The 17641-nt window shown below is 34.2% G+C and overlaps 2 protein-coding genes across 13 annotated transcripts in view; one reads left to right on the top strand and one right to left on the bottom strand.

The window, feature by feature from the left end:
- Positions 1-6390, top strand: part of LOC110092367 (protein NETWORKED 1D) — a 33580-nt gene extending 27190 nt beyond the window's left edge. For all 12 annotated transcript variants that reach the window (XM_028695262.1, XM_028695261.1, XM_028695260.1 and 9 more), the window contains 2 exons: positions 2478-4562; positions 5148-6390. In XM_028695262.1, coding sequence (XP_028551095.1) covers positions 2478-4562; positions 5148-6194 — 3132 coding nt within the window. In that variant the 3' untranslated portion in view covers positions 6195-6390. The remainder of the gene's footprint in view (positions 1-2477; positions 4563-5147) is intronic.
- Positions 6391-10283: 3893 nt separating this feature from the next.
- LOC110092385 (terpene synthase 10-like) lies at positions 10284-16929 on the bottom strand. Its single transcript, XM_020816908.2, has 8 exons — positions 16872-16929; positions 15336-15658; positions 14999-15263; positions 12368-12758; positions 11607-11831; positions 11371-11509; positions 11034-11279; positions 10284-10598 (listed from the first exon to the last, which is right to left on the bottom strand). The coding sequence occupies exons 1-8, from the start codon at positions 16927-16929 to the stop codon at positions 10284-10286; spliced, it is 1962 nt and encodes a 653-aa protein (XP_020672567.2).
- Between the last annotated feature and the right edge of the window lie 712 nt (positions 16930-17641).

Here is a 17641-nt window from a genome sequence, read left to right as displayed (position 1 = left end):
CACATGCAGTTCTACTCCACACGAACAACCCGGTCTTACATGCTTCTGTGTGAACAGACTCACACATGACTCCTTGTGTGTAGTATGCTTTTGCAAGCTCCGACCCGTGAGCAGCAAATGGCCCAACCCTTGTTAAATCCTGCGTTATACACCCCTCAACACAAACTTCTGCAATCCACACACACTCGACCCAAGCGTGGCCCTCTTTTGTCGCACAAAAAATTCCTCTCTCCTATCATGTGATCCACTGCAATCGCACGTGATTTGCACTTCTTCGATTCCTGATTCAAGCACGTTCCTCAAACTGTCTCCACCGATCATGCTCTTGGCTTGATTGAAATCCCTTCTGCTTGTGACACGTGCAATTCATGGCCCGATCCTCCTGCGACTGCGTGAACCATGCCAACTCCCATGTATATGAGACATGTGTGAACCGTCTCGTGCCCGTATGCGAGACTCGCTCCTTTTCTTCGCCTGATCGAACCGAACAAACAGAGAAGAAATTTTTCTGCTCTTCACGCCGTCACTAGAAATTGCCGAAATTTTGTTCTAATATCAATTGTTGTGCAAACATAATGAAAAATCAAACCAGAAATCACTCAACAAACACAAAGAACATGACGATTTACGTGGTTTGATGAAGATGCCTACTTCCACACTCCACGGGGAGGAGATGATGATTTCATTATATTGGAGAAAATAGGGATTACGATAAGCTCTCTTCTTTCTTACAATAGCCCTTGCCTCTCAATTTGATAAATTTAAGATGAACAAAATAAGAAAAAGCTTCCTAATCGAATCTTCAATCAAATAACCTAATTAGGAAAATAATCAGCTCCCTAAACAATTACTTTAATAAGCCATCAAAGCTGAATGAGCTCGAGCTTGAAATGAGCTCCTATGGTGAGCTCGAACTCTGCTCTTTTGAGTGGCCTCGGGTTCGTGCTCGACTCTTGAGCTTGCTCACCATAGAATTTGGAACGTCTGGTCGCCAGAGAAGAAGATTGGGAGCCGAACTGTGTATCCATTGATGAGCTTAACCATTGTAGAAGAAGAAGAGGGTTGAAGATGAAGAATTTATTTTTTTTTATTTGGAGAAGAGAGGAGTGCACATTTAAAAGAACTAATTAATGGCTTTATTGAAATCCCGTCTGCTTGTGACACATGCATTTCATGGCCCGATACTACTGCGACTGCGTGAACCACGCCAACTCCCATGTATATGAGACATGTGCGAACCGTCTCGTGCCTGTATGCGAGACTCGCTCCTTTTCTTCGCCTGATCGAACCGAATGAACATAGAATAAATTTTTCTGCACTTCACGCCGTCACTAGAAATTGCCGAAATTTGGTTTTGATATCAATTGTTGTGCAAACATAATGAAAAATCAAACCATAAATCACTCAACCAACACAAATAACACGACGATTTACGTGGTTTGATGAAGATGCCTATGTCCACACTCCATGTGGAGGACATGATGATTTCATTATATTGGAGAAAATAGGGATTACAATAAGCTCTCTTCTTTCTTACAATAGCCATTGCCTCTCAATTTGATAGATTTAAGATGAACAAAATAAGAAAAAGCTTCTAATCAAATCCTCAATCAAATCACCTAATTAGAAAAATAATCAGCTGCCTAAACAATCACATTAATAAGCCATCAAAGCTGAATGAGCTCGAGCTCGAAACGAGCTCCTATGGTGAGCTCGAACTTTGCTCTTATGAGTGGCCTCGGGTTCGTGCTCGACTCTTGAGCTTGCCTCACTAGAGAATTTGGAACGTCTGGTCGCCAGAGAAGAAGATTGGGAGCCGAACTGTGTATCCATTGACGAGCTTAACCATTGTAGAAGAAGAAGAGGGTTGAAGATGAAGAATTTAATTATTTTTTATTGTAAGAAGAGAGGAGTACTCAGTTAAAAGAACTAATTAATGAGTTAAAAAAATAGCAGCTGTTAGCTTTCCCCAAAAAAAAAAAAAAAACTGCTGGAGCAGCAGTTTTCATTAATGGCATTGAATGCAATTAATATTGTTTATTATTTTTGGCCGGAAGCAGCAGATTTTTTTAAAATAATACTAGTTTTTGTATTTTTTTAAAATTTCAGATTAAACGAGCCGAGTCTCATTAAGCTCGAACTCGGGCTTGTTTAAAATACGAGCTCGTGCTCAAGCTGGAGCTCGACTTTTAATAAGCTGGACTCGCGAGCTCGTTATCTAGTCGAGAGCCGGCTCGGCTCACTTATACCCCTACTCCAACCTAAGAATGCAACGCCGAGATGCAAGTGCACAGCACTGCGATGCTGTACACAACTGATGTACAATAATCAAACAATCAGATTCCACCAAGCTTAACATTTAATACTAAAAAACTGTTGAACTAGGTAAACTGTTCTGTTTTCCTGATATGCTGGTTTTTTTTGTCTAGAATTTATATTTTGCTGATAATATCTGATCTTCAACATTTGAAGTTCAGGTAGAAAGTATTCATAATAGTATGACAAATTTAGAGACCAAATATGCCATGCTGAAAGTTGATCACTTAACTTTGGAGAAGGAGAAAGAAGTTTCAGTTACCAAAATCATGGAGCTCAAAGATATTTTGAAAATAAAAGAGGAGGAGCATGAATTTCTTTTTCAATCAAGCAATATTTGCTTGCTCTTCCTAGAAAACCAGATCCATCTCCTGAAAGAAGATGGAAGATTCAAGGAGGAAGAGCTAAAGCTGGTTCAACAGGAATTTATGAGTTATATAGTTGAGGTTCTCGTCTTGCAGCAATGCCTTTGTGACATGAAACATTCCTTCAGAACAGAAAAGCAGAAGCATGAATCTCTTATCCAGTCAAGTGAGATTCAGCTTGTAGATTTAGACAGTCAAATCAATCTTATGCAAGAAAAAGCACAGACCAGAGATGTGGAATTTGAGGAACAACAGCAGAAGTACATGAATTCCATTCTTGAAATTTTCATCTTGCAGAGGTGCCTATCTGAAATGAAAGAGAAAAATTTCGTTCTTTCGCATGAGTGTCAGTGGCATACTGAGGCTTCTAGATGTGCAGGTGAATTAGTCTCACAGCTTGAATGCAGTAAACTTCTCCTCAAGGAAGAAAATGATCTACTAGTGGGTCATAATGCAAGGCTGATGGATGGGATTAATCTTTTACTGGAATCACTTGATATCAACAAGAAGCTATTGAATACAGATGGAAATGAAGATGTTTTTCTGGAAACCGTTCTGGGAGAAATAAATAATATGCTTGCTTGCATTTCATATTCCAATGATGAAAATCAACTTCTTCATATGGAACTATCAGTTTACCACACCTTTCTAAAACAAAATACTCTGGAAAAAGTTAATCTTGGTCAGGAACTTGGAAGAATGGAAGGTCAACTACTTGTTTTTCAGAGGGACCAAGATCTACTCTTTGAGAGATGTGAAAAACTAGGGCAAGACGTGAAAGAAAAAGAGCGAACTAATGAATCATTAAAGGCTGAGCTGGAGTCTCTTTGTAGTTTGTTATCAGATTTGTCAGATGACTTCTCTAATTTGAGAGGGGAAAAGGGTGCTTTGGAAGAGGAAAATAGCATTTTACTTGAAGAGGCAGTGGCATTGGAGCACCTCTACTTGTTCTTTAGTAGTTCAAATGCACAAAACCTGCAGTCTTTAAAGCAACTTGAAGATGCAATTGGTTCTCTTGTTGCAGTCAAGAATGACCATGAGAGGGAGATCAGAGAAAGAGGAGAGAATTTGAAGGTTGCAGAAAATGAAAACAAGCGGATTAAGGAGGACTTACTTATCATGGCGGAAGAGTTAAGAAGTCGGACAACAATGTTAGAATTTGATCTATTCACAACCAGACATTTCTTTGAAGAACTGAGTCTTCAATTTGAAAATGGGGAGAATCTGTTAAAGAAGAAAAACATGGAGCTCTTGAAAGCATACCAGAAACTTCAGTGCACACAAGAAGAGGTTACCAAACTATGTACAAAACTCGACACTGCAAATAAAAAGGTGGATGAGGCCAAAATGTTGAAATTGCAATTTGAGGAAAAAGTTGCTGGCCTGTTGGAAGGTCATGCCTGTAAAGATGTGGAGATTATTACTACTCATGAAGAAAATAGAATGCTTCATGAGGAGTTAAATAGATTGAATGGTAAAATTGAAATGCACTGGAAGAGGGAACAATTTATGTCTTCTGAGCTGCAGAAGAAAAAATGTGAACTTGACAGATGTGAGGGAGAAATTACAAATTTACTGATTAATATCCATGTTTCTGCAATCAATGGTGCAGTTTTTGAAGACAAGATGTTTGAGTGGGCCTTTGCATATGATGGACTTGAGATTTGTGCTTTGGTACAAAGAGAGATGCTCATCGAGGAGATTTCACTGAGGAATGCACATACATTCAAGTTGCAGAAGAAGCTTGATGATCTTGAGAAAGAGAATATAGAGCTTAAAGCCATTTGGAATTCATGTTTGCCACTATTTATTTTTCTGGAGGATGGTATTGCTATAGTGGAGAATCAAGCTCAACAACTAGCTTACCTTTGCGACGATCAGGTAATATTTTGAAATTATTGTAATTTTGAATAGTCAGCAATAGTTCATTTTTTATATTTAATTTGTATTTGATAACTTGAATTAAGGATTTTTTGCAAATTTGGAAGCACACCAGAAACCTGTTTGAAGTACTTGTCTTCTATGCTAATCAGTTCCCCACATTTCATCTAAAACAAATTAGTTCCCACTAAGAATTAATCACTAAAGAATATCATTAATGGTTAATTAAATCATTTCTCCTTTTTTTTTGGCAATGAAAATTTTAACCTCAAAGAGAAATTTAGTCTCCTTACTATGATGAAATTTATCTTAAAAACATTAGCCTGAAACTAACTCATAGTTTAGTAAGAAAATTAACTTTACATGAAAATGTTCTCGAAATTCTTACTACTTTGAGTTTATGTTTCTGTGGATAAATTTGTTATTTTCTGCTTGTTGAACTGTTTAAATCTGAACTCACCCCTTAAAAGTCCCAAATTGGTGAATTCTTAGCTTTTTGTAAAGAGTTATCAAGAGTTTTAACTACCATTTTTGTGCACAAGTTATAACTGAATAATATTTCATTGTGTACCTTGCTTTCTTCAGGATATTCCTTTAACTGATCCTCAGGTGGAGAAGAGCAATGAAACAAGGATACGTGATCTGGGCACCATTGCAGGAGCCTTGGAACTGCAGAACTTAGTTTCTAAAATTGAAGGACTGGAGAAGTTGCTGCTACACATCAATACTCAGCTAAAACATGAAATGCTTCTATATGCTTCTAACTTAGAGTCTGCTAGAAGAGAAATTGAAGAGTTAAAACTGGTGGCTTCTGCTAAGCAGCTGAAGCAAGGTAAGGAAACCTCTGGGGGAAAGGATGGGCAGCTGATGAAAGATATTGAGCTTGATCAAGTTTCAAATTCCCTTGTGCTGAGCAGGATCCAAAGCGCTGAATCTGAGGACCAGATGCTTAAATTATGGGAAACTGCTGAGAGAGACTACAGCAATTCAGTTTCTAATGGCCATGGCATAGAGGGAGTGCAGGATTTCAGGTGTGAGGAGCATTCATCCGAAATAGTTGCTGAGAAAGAGGTAGGTGTTGACAAACTTGAGATGTCTACAGAGATGAAGAAGTCCAGAGTAGAGTGGAACAGAAGCATCATCGAAAGGCTTTCGACGGGTGCCGAGAAGCTCTCAGCTCTCAAAACAACTGCACATGAACTCAGGGCAAAGGTGGAGAGATCCGGCAAACGAGATCGCCGGAAATGTTCAGAACATACTGCCATGCAAACTAAGCTGAAACAAGCCGAGGAAGGAATCTTATCTCTGGTTGATACTGAGGACAAGCTGAGGAAGAAGCTGGAAGAGTCTTTCAAATCATCTAATGGTGAAAAGACGGAGTGGTTAGACAAAAGGCAAGTTTGGGAGCAGGTGCTAATAGTTATGGATCAGATTGAGAAGTTAGAGCTAGAAATGCAGGAGATGCATTATTTGTTTGCCAAATTTGATGAAGAGGTTGAAAGCAAAAGGACCCAAGAGGGTGATCGAACGCCTCAGGTGCTACTGAGGGACTATATCAAAGGATGGAGAGTTGGACAAGGAAGGAAGAGAGGACGCATTTGTGGGTGCATCAGGCCAAAGACACAGGAATGACAGGTACTTTTTACTTCCATTTAGAGATATTTGGAGTATTTGAAGCTCTAAAACTATATAGAGGAATATAAATTTAATGAATCTGGAGTATGATCGGCTGTGTTATAACATGAGGAATTGTATATTTTTGACAAACTAATTTCTTGATCATAATCTCTTCTCGATCATGTAGCAATGAAAGTTTGATGAGTTTGTATGTTTAGCCTGGTCAAATATTAACGTTAAGTAAAGGAATATCAGCTTCTAAGATTTTGTTTGGGATAATTTTTTTACTGTTTTTTAAAGCAACTTTTCAGTACAAAGAATTTAATATTTGTACTAAAAATTTGTTTTAACAATCAAAAGAAAGTCGTCACAAACAAAACCTGAGATAAGAACTGATGTTATGGAATGGAGAAATATAACAAATTTTCATTTCAGACTATAGTTCTGGAAAAAAAAAAAAATTTAACAAAAGAAACACATTTGTGTTTGTATTAAGGAGTGCTTATACTAATTTGTGCTATGCTAGTACTGAGTTGGGGTGCTTTTGGGTTGGCTCATTAGTTGTCTTTATTGAATGCTAATTGGCTCATAAAGGACTTTTGAATCTTCCTTACCTTGATTGTAATTTTGGGAAGATGTTTCCATCAATATTTTAGGCATGACTATAATTTAGGAAGGAGTATCATTAGAAGTGTTGCGTGCTGGAATATTCATGGTGGTAGAGAAATATAAAATTTAATGTCTTAGTTTTATATGAAGATTTAGCACACATACATATAAAAGAGAGGAGGTATTTTGTTCGGAAGAAATATCAGAGTTTTTCGTATACAGAGTGCAATGTTTTCATTTGCCTGAAGCTGTGATTGATGATAAATAATTTATAGTTAATAGCTCCTAAGGGAGGTCTATGTTTATTTTCAAGTAGTTGAGACCTAATTTTTTTATGTTGCAACTTTCAGGAGCTGACTTTTTAAAAACTCAAAAATATTTTTAGACTTTCATATTTCAATATCATAAAGTATAGAAAACTAATATTTTACTAAAAATTTCATCTGATTTGACAAAAATTGTGATTTAGAATCTAAAAGCTAAAACACTTAAAAGCTGATCTAAAACTTTTAAAAATGAAATTTAGGATGGAATTGCTTTAATTTGTAAATATATAATCAAAATGATTTTCTCATCATGATACTCTCAATCATTCATAATTCTAAGCCCAAACTAGACCCATTCACTTAAACATTATCCTTCTTCTTTCTTATGTATTTATAGGTATTCTAATTTATAATTGCAATGACCACCATTACCACCCCTTCAATGGCTTCCATTCAATTTATCTTGATTTGAAGCAACACAATAATGATGGAAGATAGTAATAAAGAATTTCAAATTATATTCAATTCTTTAAAGTTTATTTAAAATTCTTAAGGCTTATGCAATATCTTCCATCTTGCAATCAACTATTGACTTGTGTTTTTTTGGTATGCAAGATCTCTTGATTTCAATTTCACTTTTTAGTTCATTTTTATGGAAGTATCTAGGATTGATTCATAGACTCCAACCTAATCAGCCTAATCGTTAGAAGAGTAAAATAGTGGTCAGTGGATTATTGGTGGAAGGGTGGAGGTTTATATTTTTGTATGGTGTATATAACATATATAAATGTTAATGGATTTGGCTTTGGATGAAAGAGAATAAGAGATGAACTTTTGAAATTGGATGAGAGCTACTTTGTTCGCCAAGCAAGCCTTAAGTGGAGGCCTAGTGGATTGGAGGTTGTGAAGATTGAATTGAAGGATTATTATTATTTATAAGTAAAATAAGATTTTCATCACCAAAATAAAAAGAAAAATACAAAAGGGGAGTTTGAGTCACAAAGAAAAAAAGAAAGAAAGTAAAGGATAATAAAATCAAAACAAAATATAGAAAGTAAAGTACTAATCTAAGTTAGTTTCTCATTCAAATGGGTTGCTGTTTTCTAAGAAGAAAGGGATGCTCTAACAAAATATGAGGCCTTCTCTTAATGTTTTTGTTTTTGCCTCAACCTTACCTATTTAATGAATATGCTGCGAAGTATGCTAAAAAGTCTAAGAGATCGTCATATTTATATCGGATTATAATATATAAAGGTATATATGATTTATCTTATCTCTTAATATCAGATAGATAACAATTTTATTTATTGGTGGATTTAAGTGATCATTAGTAAGGTTATGATGCGCTTTTTCTAGAGGAAGAGAAGTTAATGAAATTACACCTCTAATAAGAAATCATCGAGATCACAGGAATAGCTAATTCATGATCTAAAAATGGAAATATATTTTATATAAACAATTCATTAATACAATAATAATATTTTGTTCGTCTTGATTTATAAAACTTGTCAATTGAGTCTCAAGAATAGGAGGTTGACTTGGTGATGAAGAAAGAGAAGATGAAGACAAAATATTTCATATTTAAAGGAATCACTTTAGGGATATGATTTGAATCTATTAATGATGGGGTATCAATGCTATTGATAGAGCTATTCTTGTGAATATTAATTTGTAGCATAAGGAATCCTCATGCCTAAATAAGTAGTAATGATTAAAGAACTGTGGAAACTTCCCCAATGTTATTATATAATTATAGGAATTATTGAATTGCATTTACTTTAACCAGAATTCTAGTAACGGATGGTTAGAGAAACAATAGGAATATTAGTGTGGAGAAGTTTACCATATTAATAAGATAGTGCTAACAAAAAAACATGATATAAAAGGTGGGTTCTAAGGTGTTGAAAATACATATATATTTGAGCAATTGAAATTTCAATGATAAAAAAAATGTAAATGTGGAGATCATTTACTAATCTTTATAAGGGAATCCTTAATATTCAAAATCCTAGATAAGAACATAGCTCTATATTCTTCCACGACATCAAACTTCAACAATCCATTCTTACGATTAAGAAGAGAAATATAAATCCTACCGTAATACAACATACCCTTAAAGCAATTATAATTGCTTGCAAAGTTGGTCATGCACCTAGAAGTTTAGTAATAAGTGAAAGATGAGAAGAAGCTATCAATTTATCCGAAATAATATATGACAATATTGAAGTAGAATAACCCACATGAAAAAAAGGAGGCAAATATTGGATATGATTATAAAAGAAGGGGATATAGTTTGATGCATGAATATTAGAATTTGATCTTACCATGATTGGCCTTGACCTTTTGACATTTTAATTTGATTGAATATGTCGACTATCTTGTATGTTAACCTTTATATGATTAATAATTACATATTGCAATATTGTTGCTCCTCATATTCTTACATTTAAAAAGCTCTTCTTTATAAACTATGTGAAATGAATAATTCTTTCATATGCATGAAACATGTGAAATTATTCCATATGCACACACACTTGTGACTTTAAGAGGCACATGAATACATTAATACACGAATCTTTGAATTGATCATTTGAATGTGGATAAATGTCTTTTAAACTTCCCATGGTTGGCCTTGACCTATTGAGTTCTTGCTTTACTTTATATATTATGTTAACTAGCACGCATAGGCGGACTATAAACGAGCTTGTTTGCATTCCTTACTTTTCATGGTTCATATTCTAACATTAGAATAAGAAATAACCCTTCTTTATGAACAACATAGTATAAACAAAATACAAATATAATAACATAAGTAAGCAAAATATTTTGCAAGAAGTTTAAAATATGGTAGTTTGATTTTTTTTTTTTTTTTTTTTTTTTTTATAATTTTCATAAGTAGACCGACTATCAAGCCTAGTTCTAACCTTTCTAAACTCTAGTAATTCCATAAAATTGTTGTGCATTTGTTAGAATAACTCCCTGCTTATGCTAAAGATTTTTAGGATGCACATAAAGCTATGGGAGATGGAGAAAATATTTAATCAGTACAAAATTATTTATCATGTTAGATGTTTAATTTGAAAATCTTTGCAAATTATATCAATTAATATTGTAGAGTAAATAATATGAACAAAGAAAAATTTACAAGAAGTTAGTAAATGGACAAAATATAAGTATGATATTATCTCATCATATTCATGTACAAGCCACCTACCAATTCAATTGACCATTAATCACCTTCGTTGAATGTAATGGGTTCAAGGAGAAGTGAGATGACATTATCCTTCATTTTGTCTATGTTAAGCTCACCAATATTCTCACCATTTGATTGTAGATAAAAAAGGTGAGCAGCTCGTGGCAAGTTTATTGCAACCATTTTGAATGTTTCTTCGTAGCTTAAGCCTTTTATCCATTCTCTATTCAATTCTTTCCAATATTTATTTATAATATTCCTTATAAACTCTTGTGCCTCCAATTCTGAAACATGTTTCTCTTTCATGTAACATTGGATGGATTTTGAAACATCTCCCCTTTGCAGCTCACCCTACATACATGCACAAATAGATTTTTGTTCATCATTATTAATTAAACATGTAATATATTATTTATTTAAATCTTGAAAGAAAAGAAATCCTAATATATTTTATATTTGAATGAGATTAACTTTATTATATGTACTATTGATTTAATGTATCATGTAATATCTCTCAATACAACTAAATTCAAAAGACAAATACAACTACGTTCATTTTTAGATAATATAACTAAACTATTAAACAAATAGTTTAGCTATATTATATGTGTGAATGTTTGATTATTTAGCCATATTTATCTTTTAATTTAATTATTTTGTCAAATAATTTAGATGTATTAATGGATAACACATGACCCATGAAATTAAGAATATTTGTAATAAAATTAGCTTCATCAAGCAACATATGCTAATTGATTTTTTTTTTTCATTTTTAAGTGTAATTACCTTTGATGTTCCTAAATCATTGTAAAGCCGAAAAATAATAGACGATTGACGGATGATGTTTGGATAGAAGTCGAAGCTTTCGAGTGAAAAATTTGTTAAGTTATCACTCAGACAAAGTGCCATAACTGAGACTAAAGGGGCTGAAACTGAAATCCAAGCATTATCTAAATATTCTTCAAATGTAGGGCTATATCCAATGTAATACCATCTTGCCTCCACCATATATGCTTTGCATAGATCTAACCACTGAAATAAAATAGCATATTTTCAGGCATTTCAGACAACATTATAACTATAAATTTTTTTTGGGTATATTAAAAAGTTGCGGTTACTTTACCGCTCTTTTAAGATATGGGAGAATATCCAACCCCTTCTCTTCCATGATTTTGCATGATAAGCTATTCACTGTATTGAATAATTCTAAAAGACATATCTTCATGTATTCTGGAAGTGGTTTGCTTGTAGCAAAGTCCCACCTATGTAATCAATTGAAGCTAAATTAAATCATTAATTAGTCATTAAATAACTTGCATACAAACTGCTTGCAATTAAAAAAATTTCTTAATTATGCACCTATCAACAACATCAGTAAAGAGCTGAAGCTCGTCCAACAAACCATAGATGTCATAGATATCATCTATAACATTTATAAAGCATAATGCTTTAGCAAGTTCTTTTCTACATGTTGAGAACTGAGGTTCGACAGCCATACCAACAGCTAGGAAGTAGCTCTCCATTGGCCATTCTCTTGCAAAATTTAACTTACCATCGAATACATTACTTATTTTTGTCCACCACCTAGAACATTATAACAACATATCAATATGCGCTTATGTCAATATGTGCTTCTCAAAATATTAATGATCTTTGAAAATATAAAGCTTAATTTTTCATAAAAAAATAAAAAATAAGAATAACAAGCTATATTTGTGATAGTTATTTGTCATATTAATATTATCAAATATGACTTGAATCTATAGGAGAAATATACAATAGACTAATAGTCATTATTATAATATTTTTTATTATTAAGGAAATTATTGTTCATTATTATTTTTTTATTACTTTCTTGCATTGCTTCTATATAGATATGTTTGTACTAGTATTATAATTAAATTAAGCAAATTAAGATTAGCCTTTTATGATTTCTATTATGATATAATCTATTGCAATTAATATTTTAATATATAATCATTATTGAGAATATTCTCCTTTAGTGCATTATATATATATTGAACTTTTGTCTTGCCTTTATATAGATATATTTGTACCAATATTATAATTCAGTCAAACAAAAATTTAGCTACTCTTTTACGATTTCTAACAATACGTACATCGAAATCTCCTTGAGCTCCCTCTTGTAGATGTTTTGAGTCATGTTGAAGTCCAATTGACCCAATTCGAGCACAATTGGGTCCACATTAATCTCTTTGATGTGACGAGAGTGCTCAATGAACATTTGAGCTTGGAACTTTAGAATTCTATGGTGCAAAGGAAGCTCCAAAGCTATGGCTATATGTTGTGCTAGTAATGGATTTTCTGACAAATTTGATCTCATAAAATCATTGAGATGTTTCAGAGCAAATTCCATAGCATCATCTATTTCATCTTCTCCATCCATTGCAAGAAATGAAGCCTCATAAAGGCTTAATATTCCTTTGATATTATGGAATACAAAAGGCTTGAAGCACCCATTCTCATCTTTGTAGCTTTTAACCAATAAATCTATACAATAGTACAAAATTTTATGCATATATTATTTATAAGAAAAATAAAGGCAAATATAATCATGCAAAGTTGGACATCAAATGAACAGAATGTTAGATGAGCTACTCATAGCTCAGCTCGATAAGAGATCGTTTATATTCATTTGATAGGTAAATGAACAAACTTGAACACTTTTGATAAATACTCGATAGATAAATAAATGAACTTGAACAACTTGGCTTTCGGCTCGTTTATGCTCACAAACAACAAGAGCTCGTGAACAAGCTCATTATGAAGCTTGATTAGAGCTCGACTAAGAAGCTTGGATTTAAAATAATGTAAACAAATTAACAAATTATTTGACCTATTAACAAATTAAATAAAAAATTAAAAAAATATATAAAAATTCTATTTTATAAATTTCTCGTCGGACCCGTCCTCCTCTCTCCCTCCTCTGTTTCTGCTCTCCCACCGTCTTCTCTCTCTACAAAGAGTCCCACACCCCCTGGATTTGTTTTCTATTGCTCTATAAAACAAAAGATATGTGGAACAAAGGTTGCTTTGGTACTGGTAAATTTTAGTATTTATTTTTCGCTAAATAGCCAAACAACCGGCTCATTAAATGAGGCTCGATAAGCCAGAAATTATCGAGCTCAAACTCAAACACGAGTTAAGCTTGAGCAAGGGCTTTTTAAACGAACCCGAACTCGAACAAAGACTCTAAAAGCTCGATTCTTACCGAGCTTGAGGTTTTGGTAAACGAGCTTGAGCTCGGCTAGACTGGGTTTATTTCAGCCATTGCCAAGTCACAACATTTAAAGGAAAATTAAGCCATATTTAATTTGCGAGTTGATCATTCTTATCAAGTTTTTGCATGATAATAAAAAAAATAAAAAAAAAAATTGGAAGACATCAGGCCCAATGACGTGGCTTCTTCAGGGTGCATGTGTTTTGGATTTTTATGGGATATGGGAATATATATTCTTTATTTTTGGCTTATGATGGGCTCTCGATAATAATGATCCTTCTGTCAGTTGCGTGTAGCTTCTATCAAACTTATTTTCAAATACTTAACTTGATTGATTAATACATTGTTGTTTTGCTTCATGGCTGAATTATTAGGTATGAATAATTTATATGAAGTTATGTGTGAATAAGTCAGGGTATCAGTAGGGTGAAATTATTACGTGGGGTCACTGGATGTTATTTGGAGGTTAATGAGGACGCATCATATCATCAATTTTCTGTATACCGCTATGTATCAGATGACGTGGCGCATCCTGATTGGCCTCCGGGCGGTCCGGTGACCGAACGAATAATTTCTCATTAATGGGACCAAAGGTGTTTGAATTCCCATCGATGAAGTGGCAAAAAAATTGATACGGGAGGAGAGGAAGTTCCAACGGCGAGTGAATGAAGGACATCTATGGACTAACAACATATGAGTTAGATGAGGTGTTTGTTGTTCGTTGTAATGGCCTTGTGACAAGGAGAGCTAAAGGGGAGGGTTAGAAAGATTTCATTTTTAATATTATTTGCATAATTGAGTATTATCTAATTTATATAAAGTTATGCGTGAATAAGTCAGGGTATCAATAGGGCGAAATTATTACGTGGGGTCACTGGATATCATTTGGAGGTTAATGAGGATGCACCACATCACAAATTGATTGTGTACCACTGTGTATCAAATGACGTGGAGCATCTTGATTGGCCTCCCAACGGTCCGATGACCGCACGTAATAATTTTTCATTAATGGGACCAAAGGTAATTGAATTCCCCTCGATGAAGTGGCAAAAAAATTGATACAGGAGGAGAGGAAATTCCAACTGCCAATGAGTGAAGGACATCTATGGAGTAACAACATGTGAGTTAGACGAGGAGTTCGTTGTTTGTTGTAATGGCCTTGTGACTAGGAGAGTTAAAGGGGAGGGTGAGAAAAGTTTTATTTATAATATTATTTACATAATTGAGTATTATCTAAGTAGATATGAAATTGTGAGTGCTATATATATAAATATCATAGTTTTAAATGATATTTATGTAAATATGCTATTTTATTAATGCCTACAAGAAGAAATCATAAAATTTCTATAAAAATATCTTTAATATTAACTGATTTTATAAATATGTGTGACAAAATTAACCGATTTCTAATACAAAAAAATATCAGGGTACCAGCAGGATGGTTTTTGCAAGTAGCAGTTGATATCTAATAAATGTTTGAAAATTAGTTTTGTTTAGTATAGTTGATTACCTTTGGAGACCTCAAAGCCATGCTCCCTTGAAAGCCTAAAATACAAGGCCATGACATGAATGTCCTCATTGAATTCCATTCTTAACTTCTCTTCTGAAAATTTCATCAAATTTAACAAATATTTGATCTCCTCTTCAAAGTGATAAGCAACTCCAAGCTTTTGGAGTGAATCAAAAAGCTCCAGCTGATCAGCAAAACTCTTCTCCTTAATAAGAAGCTTCACATCCTCCTTCAGCTTCTCTCTTCTCTTTTCATGCACATCTCCCTGTGTAGAAACATTTGATATATAATAAAAACAAGAAGAAAAAGAGATCTGAACAATATTAATGTATATTACAGTGAAAGAAGAAGTATTCAGAGACTGTATTTGAGTGTCATCCCATGAGCTCGGCTGATAATTTGTTCTTCTTCGAAGGGAAGTGGAAGAGTTTGAAGCAACAGAGAAACATTTCTTGCGATGGTGAAGGTATGGAGTTGATGAGAAAGACTGAGTGCTGTGCTGTATTTTTAATGGAGGGAAGAAACTGTAATTATGTACAAAATCAGTAGAAAGATGGAGATTTGGAAAAGAATGGAGGCAATTCATTCTTTCTATTGAGGAAACATAGAGGAGGGGAATCAGTAAGGAATCCAAACACAGGCTGGTTTGAATCCCCTGCCCTGAAGTAGTTGTTGTTTCAGATAATTTATTAGTCAATTGCTTATTATCTATTTACTTAATGCCATAATTTTATGATTGCCTTCTAAAGCAACTTTTTAGTATAAGAATTTATAGGCTTCATTGGAACGTCTTTTTTTACTGCTTCTTAAAACTTTTATTTAGTACAAAAATTAAAAGTTTTAAGAAGCAGAAAAAAACCGTCTCTTTGTTTGAGACGTACGGCTTTCTTATTACTTCTTAAAACAGCTTTCTTGTATAAAAATTAAAATTTTTGTACTAGAAAGATGCTTTAAGAAGCAGTAAGAAAGCCGTCCCAAACAAAGCCTTAGTCCAAAAAAAAAAAAATAATATAAAAAAGCTATTTTAAAAAGCAAAAATAAAAGCTATCCCAAATTAAGTCTAAAATTAAAAATTTGTTTTGCTGAAAGGTTAATTTGTATTTTCCTGAATGTGGAAAGCATGTTTTTCATGCACAGGCTGGCCGGCTTCATCTTAATGATTGATTTTAAATAGGTATTTGTCTAAACAATTGTATTAACTTTTATAAAATTTTTAACACTTTAATTAGTTCTAATTTTATATTTTAAAATTTATAAATGGTTGTTTGTGATATTAGATAAATATCTGTCTTTAAATCTAGCCACTTATTGCTTAAAAATATTTGGCTATTATTTTCCTATGTATATTTAAATCCTCCAATGATTAAATGATAATTAGCTCAGCATGATGTAATTGGCTAACAAATTTGATAAAGGTAATCTGATTTTCATTAACTTTAATGACTACATGTCACTTTCTGCAAGAAGAAAACTGTAGCTCCACTCTCCCAGTACTCTGTCTCAGTCGCATAACAACTTATCTCTACCTTCCACCTGTAACAAGCTTCACTATTCGTAGCCGTTAGATTCTATGTAATCTGTTTTTTTTTTTGGGTAAACCTCGTGCATGAAGCCCATGTATTAATAATCAAAATTCAATTACTAGTAACCTGTAAGGAAGAAAAGCTAAAAAACAACAACTAACAAGACTTCTCAAATGCCAACAAAAGGCTACAAGGAGACAATTACAATCTAAAAGACTTAGGAAAAAAGGCCAGAACAAGTCATCAGAGTAATCAGAAGAAATCCCACGCAGCCGTGGCGGTGGCTCAGGTTGCCAAAAGAAAACTGGACATAGCATATCAGATTTGAGCAAAATTGGCCATCACAGAACCTCCAGCCAGCGACAACATAACCATAAGACGAGCCAGGTTGCCACACAGGCCGTCCATGGCACGAATGGAAGGAGCTGGCCTTGCTCATCATTGTCAGATTGTAAAAAAGCCTCCACCAGTAGCATCCAACAAACAAGAAATAGCCTTTGCAGTAACCCAAGAAATGAGAACAATGTTCTCCAAAAACGAACTGGATTGAGCAAAAAGAAAAAAGCAGCCACAATCCCAAAAATGATCTTCCCAGGTCTGAAAACTAAATAAAACCAAAAATTGAAGCAACCGCCACTCCCAAATGAGGCTGAATGCCCAGCCAAGAAATAAAAAACTAGAAGTGTTGCGTCCAGGAGGATTCGCGGCGGTAGAGAAATATAAAGTTTATCGTCTTAGCGTTGTACGAAAATCCGGCACGCAATCAAATAAGAGAGAGGGTCTAGCATTTATGAGACACCAAGATTTTTACGTGGAAAACCCCTGAAAAAAGGGGGGAAAACCACGGGGCCTAGCCCAGTTTGAATGAATCCACTAGTATTTGCAGTCGATTACAAATGAGGCCCTTCCTTGGGAGAAGGCCTTAGCTTGATGTACATCTTATGGAGTACATTACATGATGTAAATACAAAGAGCTACTATCGATGTATTCGCTTTGTTAGAAGGACTGCAATCGACGGGCGACGTAGGTCAGGAGGACCGTAGTCAGCTGGCGACGGAGGACTGTAGTCGGCGAGCGACGTAAGTCAGGAGGACCGTAGTCGGCGGGCGACGGAGGTCG

Source organism: Dendrobium catenatum, unplaced genomic scaffold (assembly GCF_001605985.2).
Source record: "Dendrobium catenatum unplaced genomic scaffold, ASM160598v2 fragScaff_scaffold_621, whole genome shotgun sequence".
In the NCBI taxonomy this organism is placed as follows: Eukaryota; Viridiplantae; Streptophyta; class Magnoliopsida; order Asparagales; family Orchidaceae; genus Dendrobium; species Dendrobium catenatum.
The sequence above is the reverse complement of the archived record's forward strand: the minus strand, read 5'-3'. Positions and strand labels throughout refer to the sequence as shown.

Bases quoted from the DNA above. Each gene is read 5' to 3' on its own strand.
- LOC110092385 (XM_020816908.2), bottom strand. From the start codon at position 16,929: ATGGACGGCCTGTGTGGCAACCTGGCTCGTCTTATGGTTATGTTGTCG. The intron at 15,659-16,871 runs GTTCTGTGATGG...CAACTACTTCAG, and splicing joins TATGTTGTCGCTGGCTGGAG to GGCAGGGGATTCAAACCAGC. The intron at 10,599-11,033 runs GTAATTACACTT...GCATGTATGTAG, and splicing joins ATGATTTAGGAACATCAAAG to GGTGAGCTGCAAAGGGGAGA.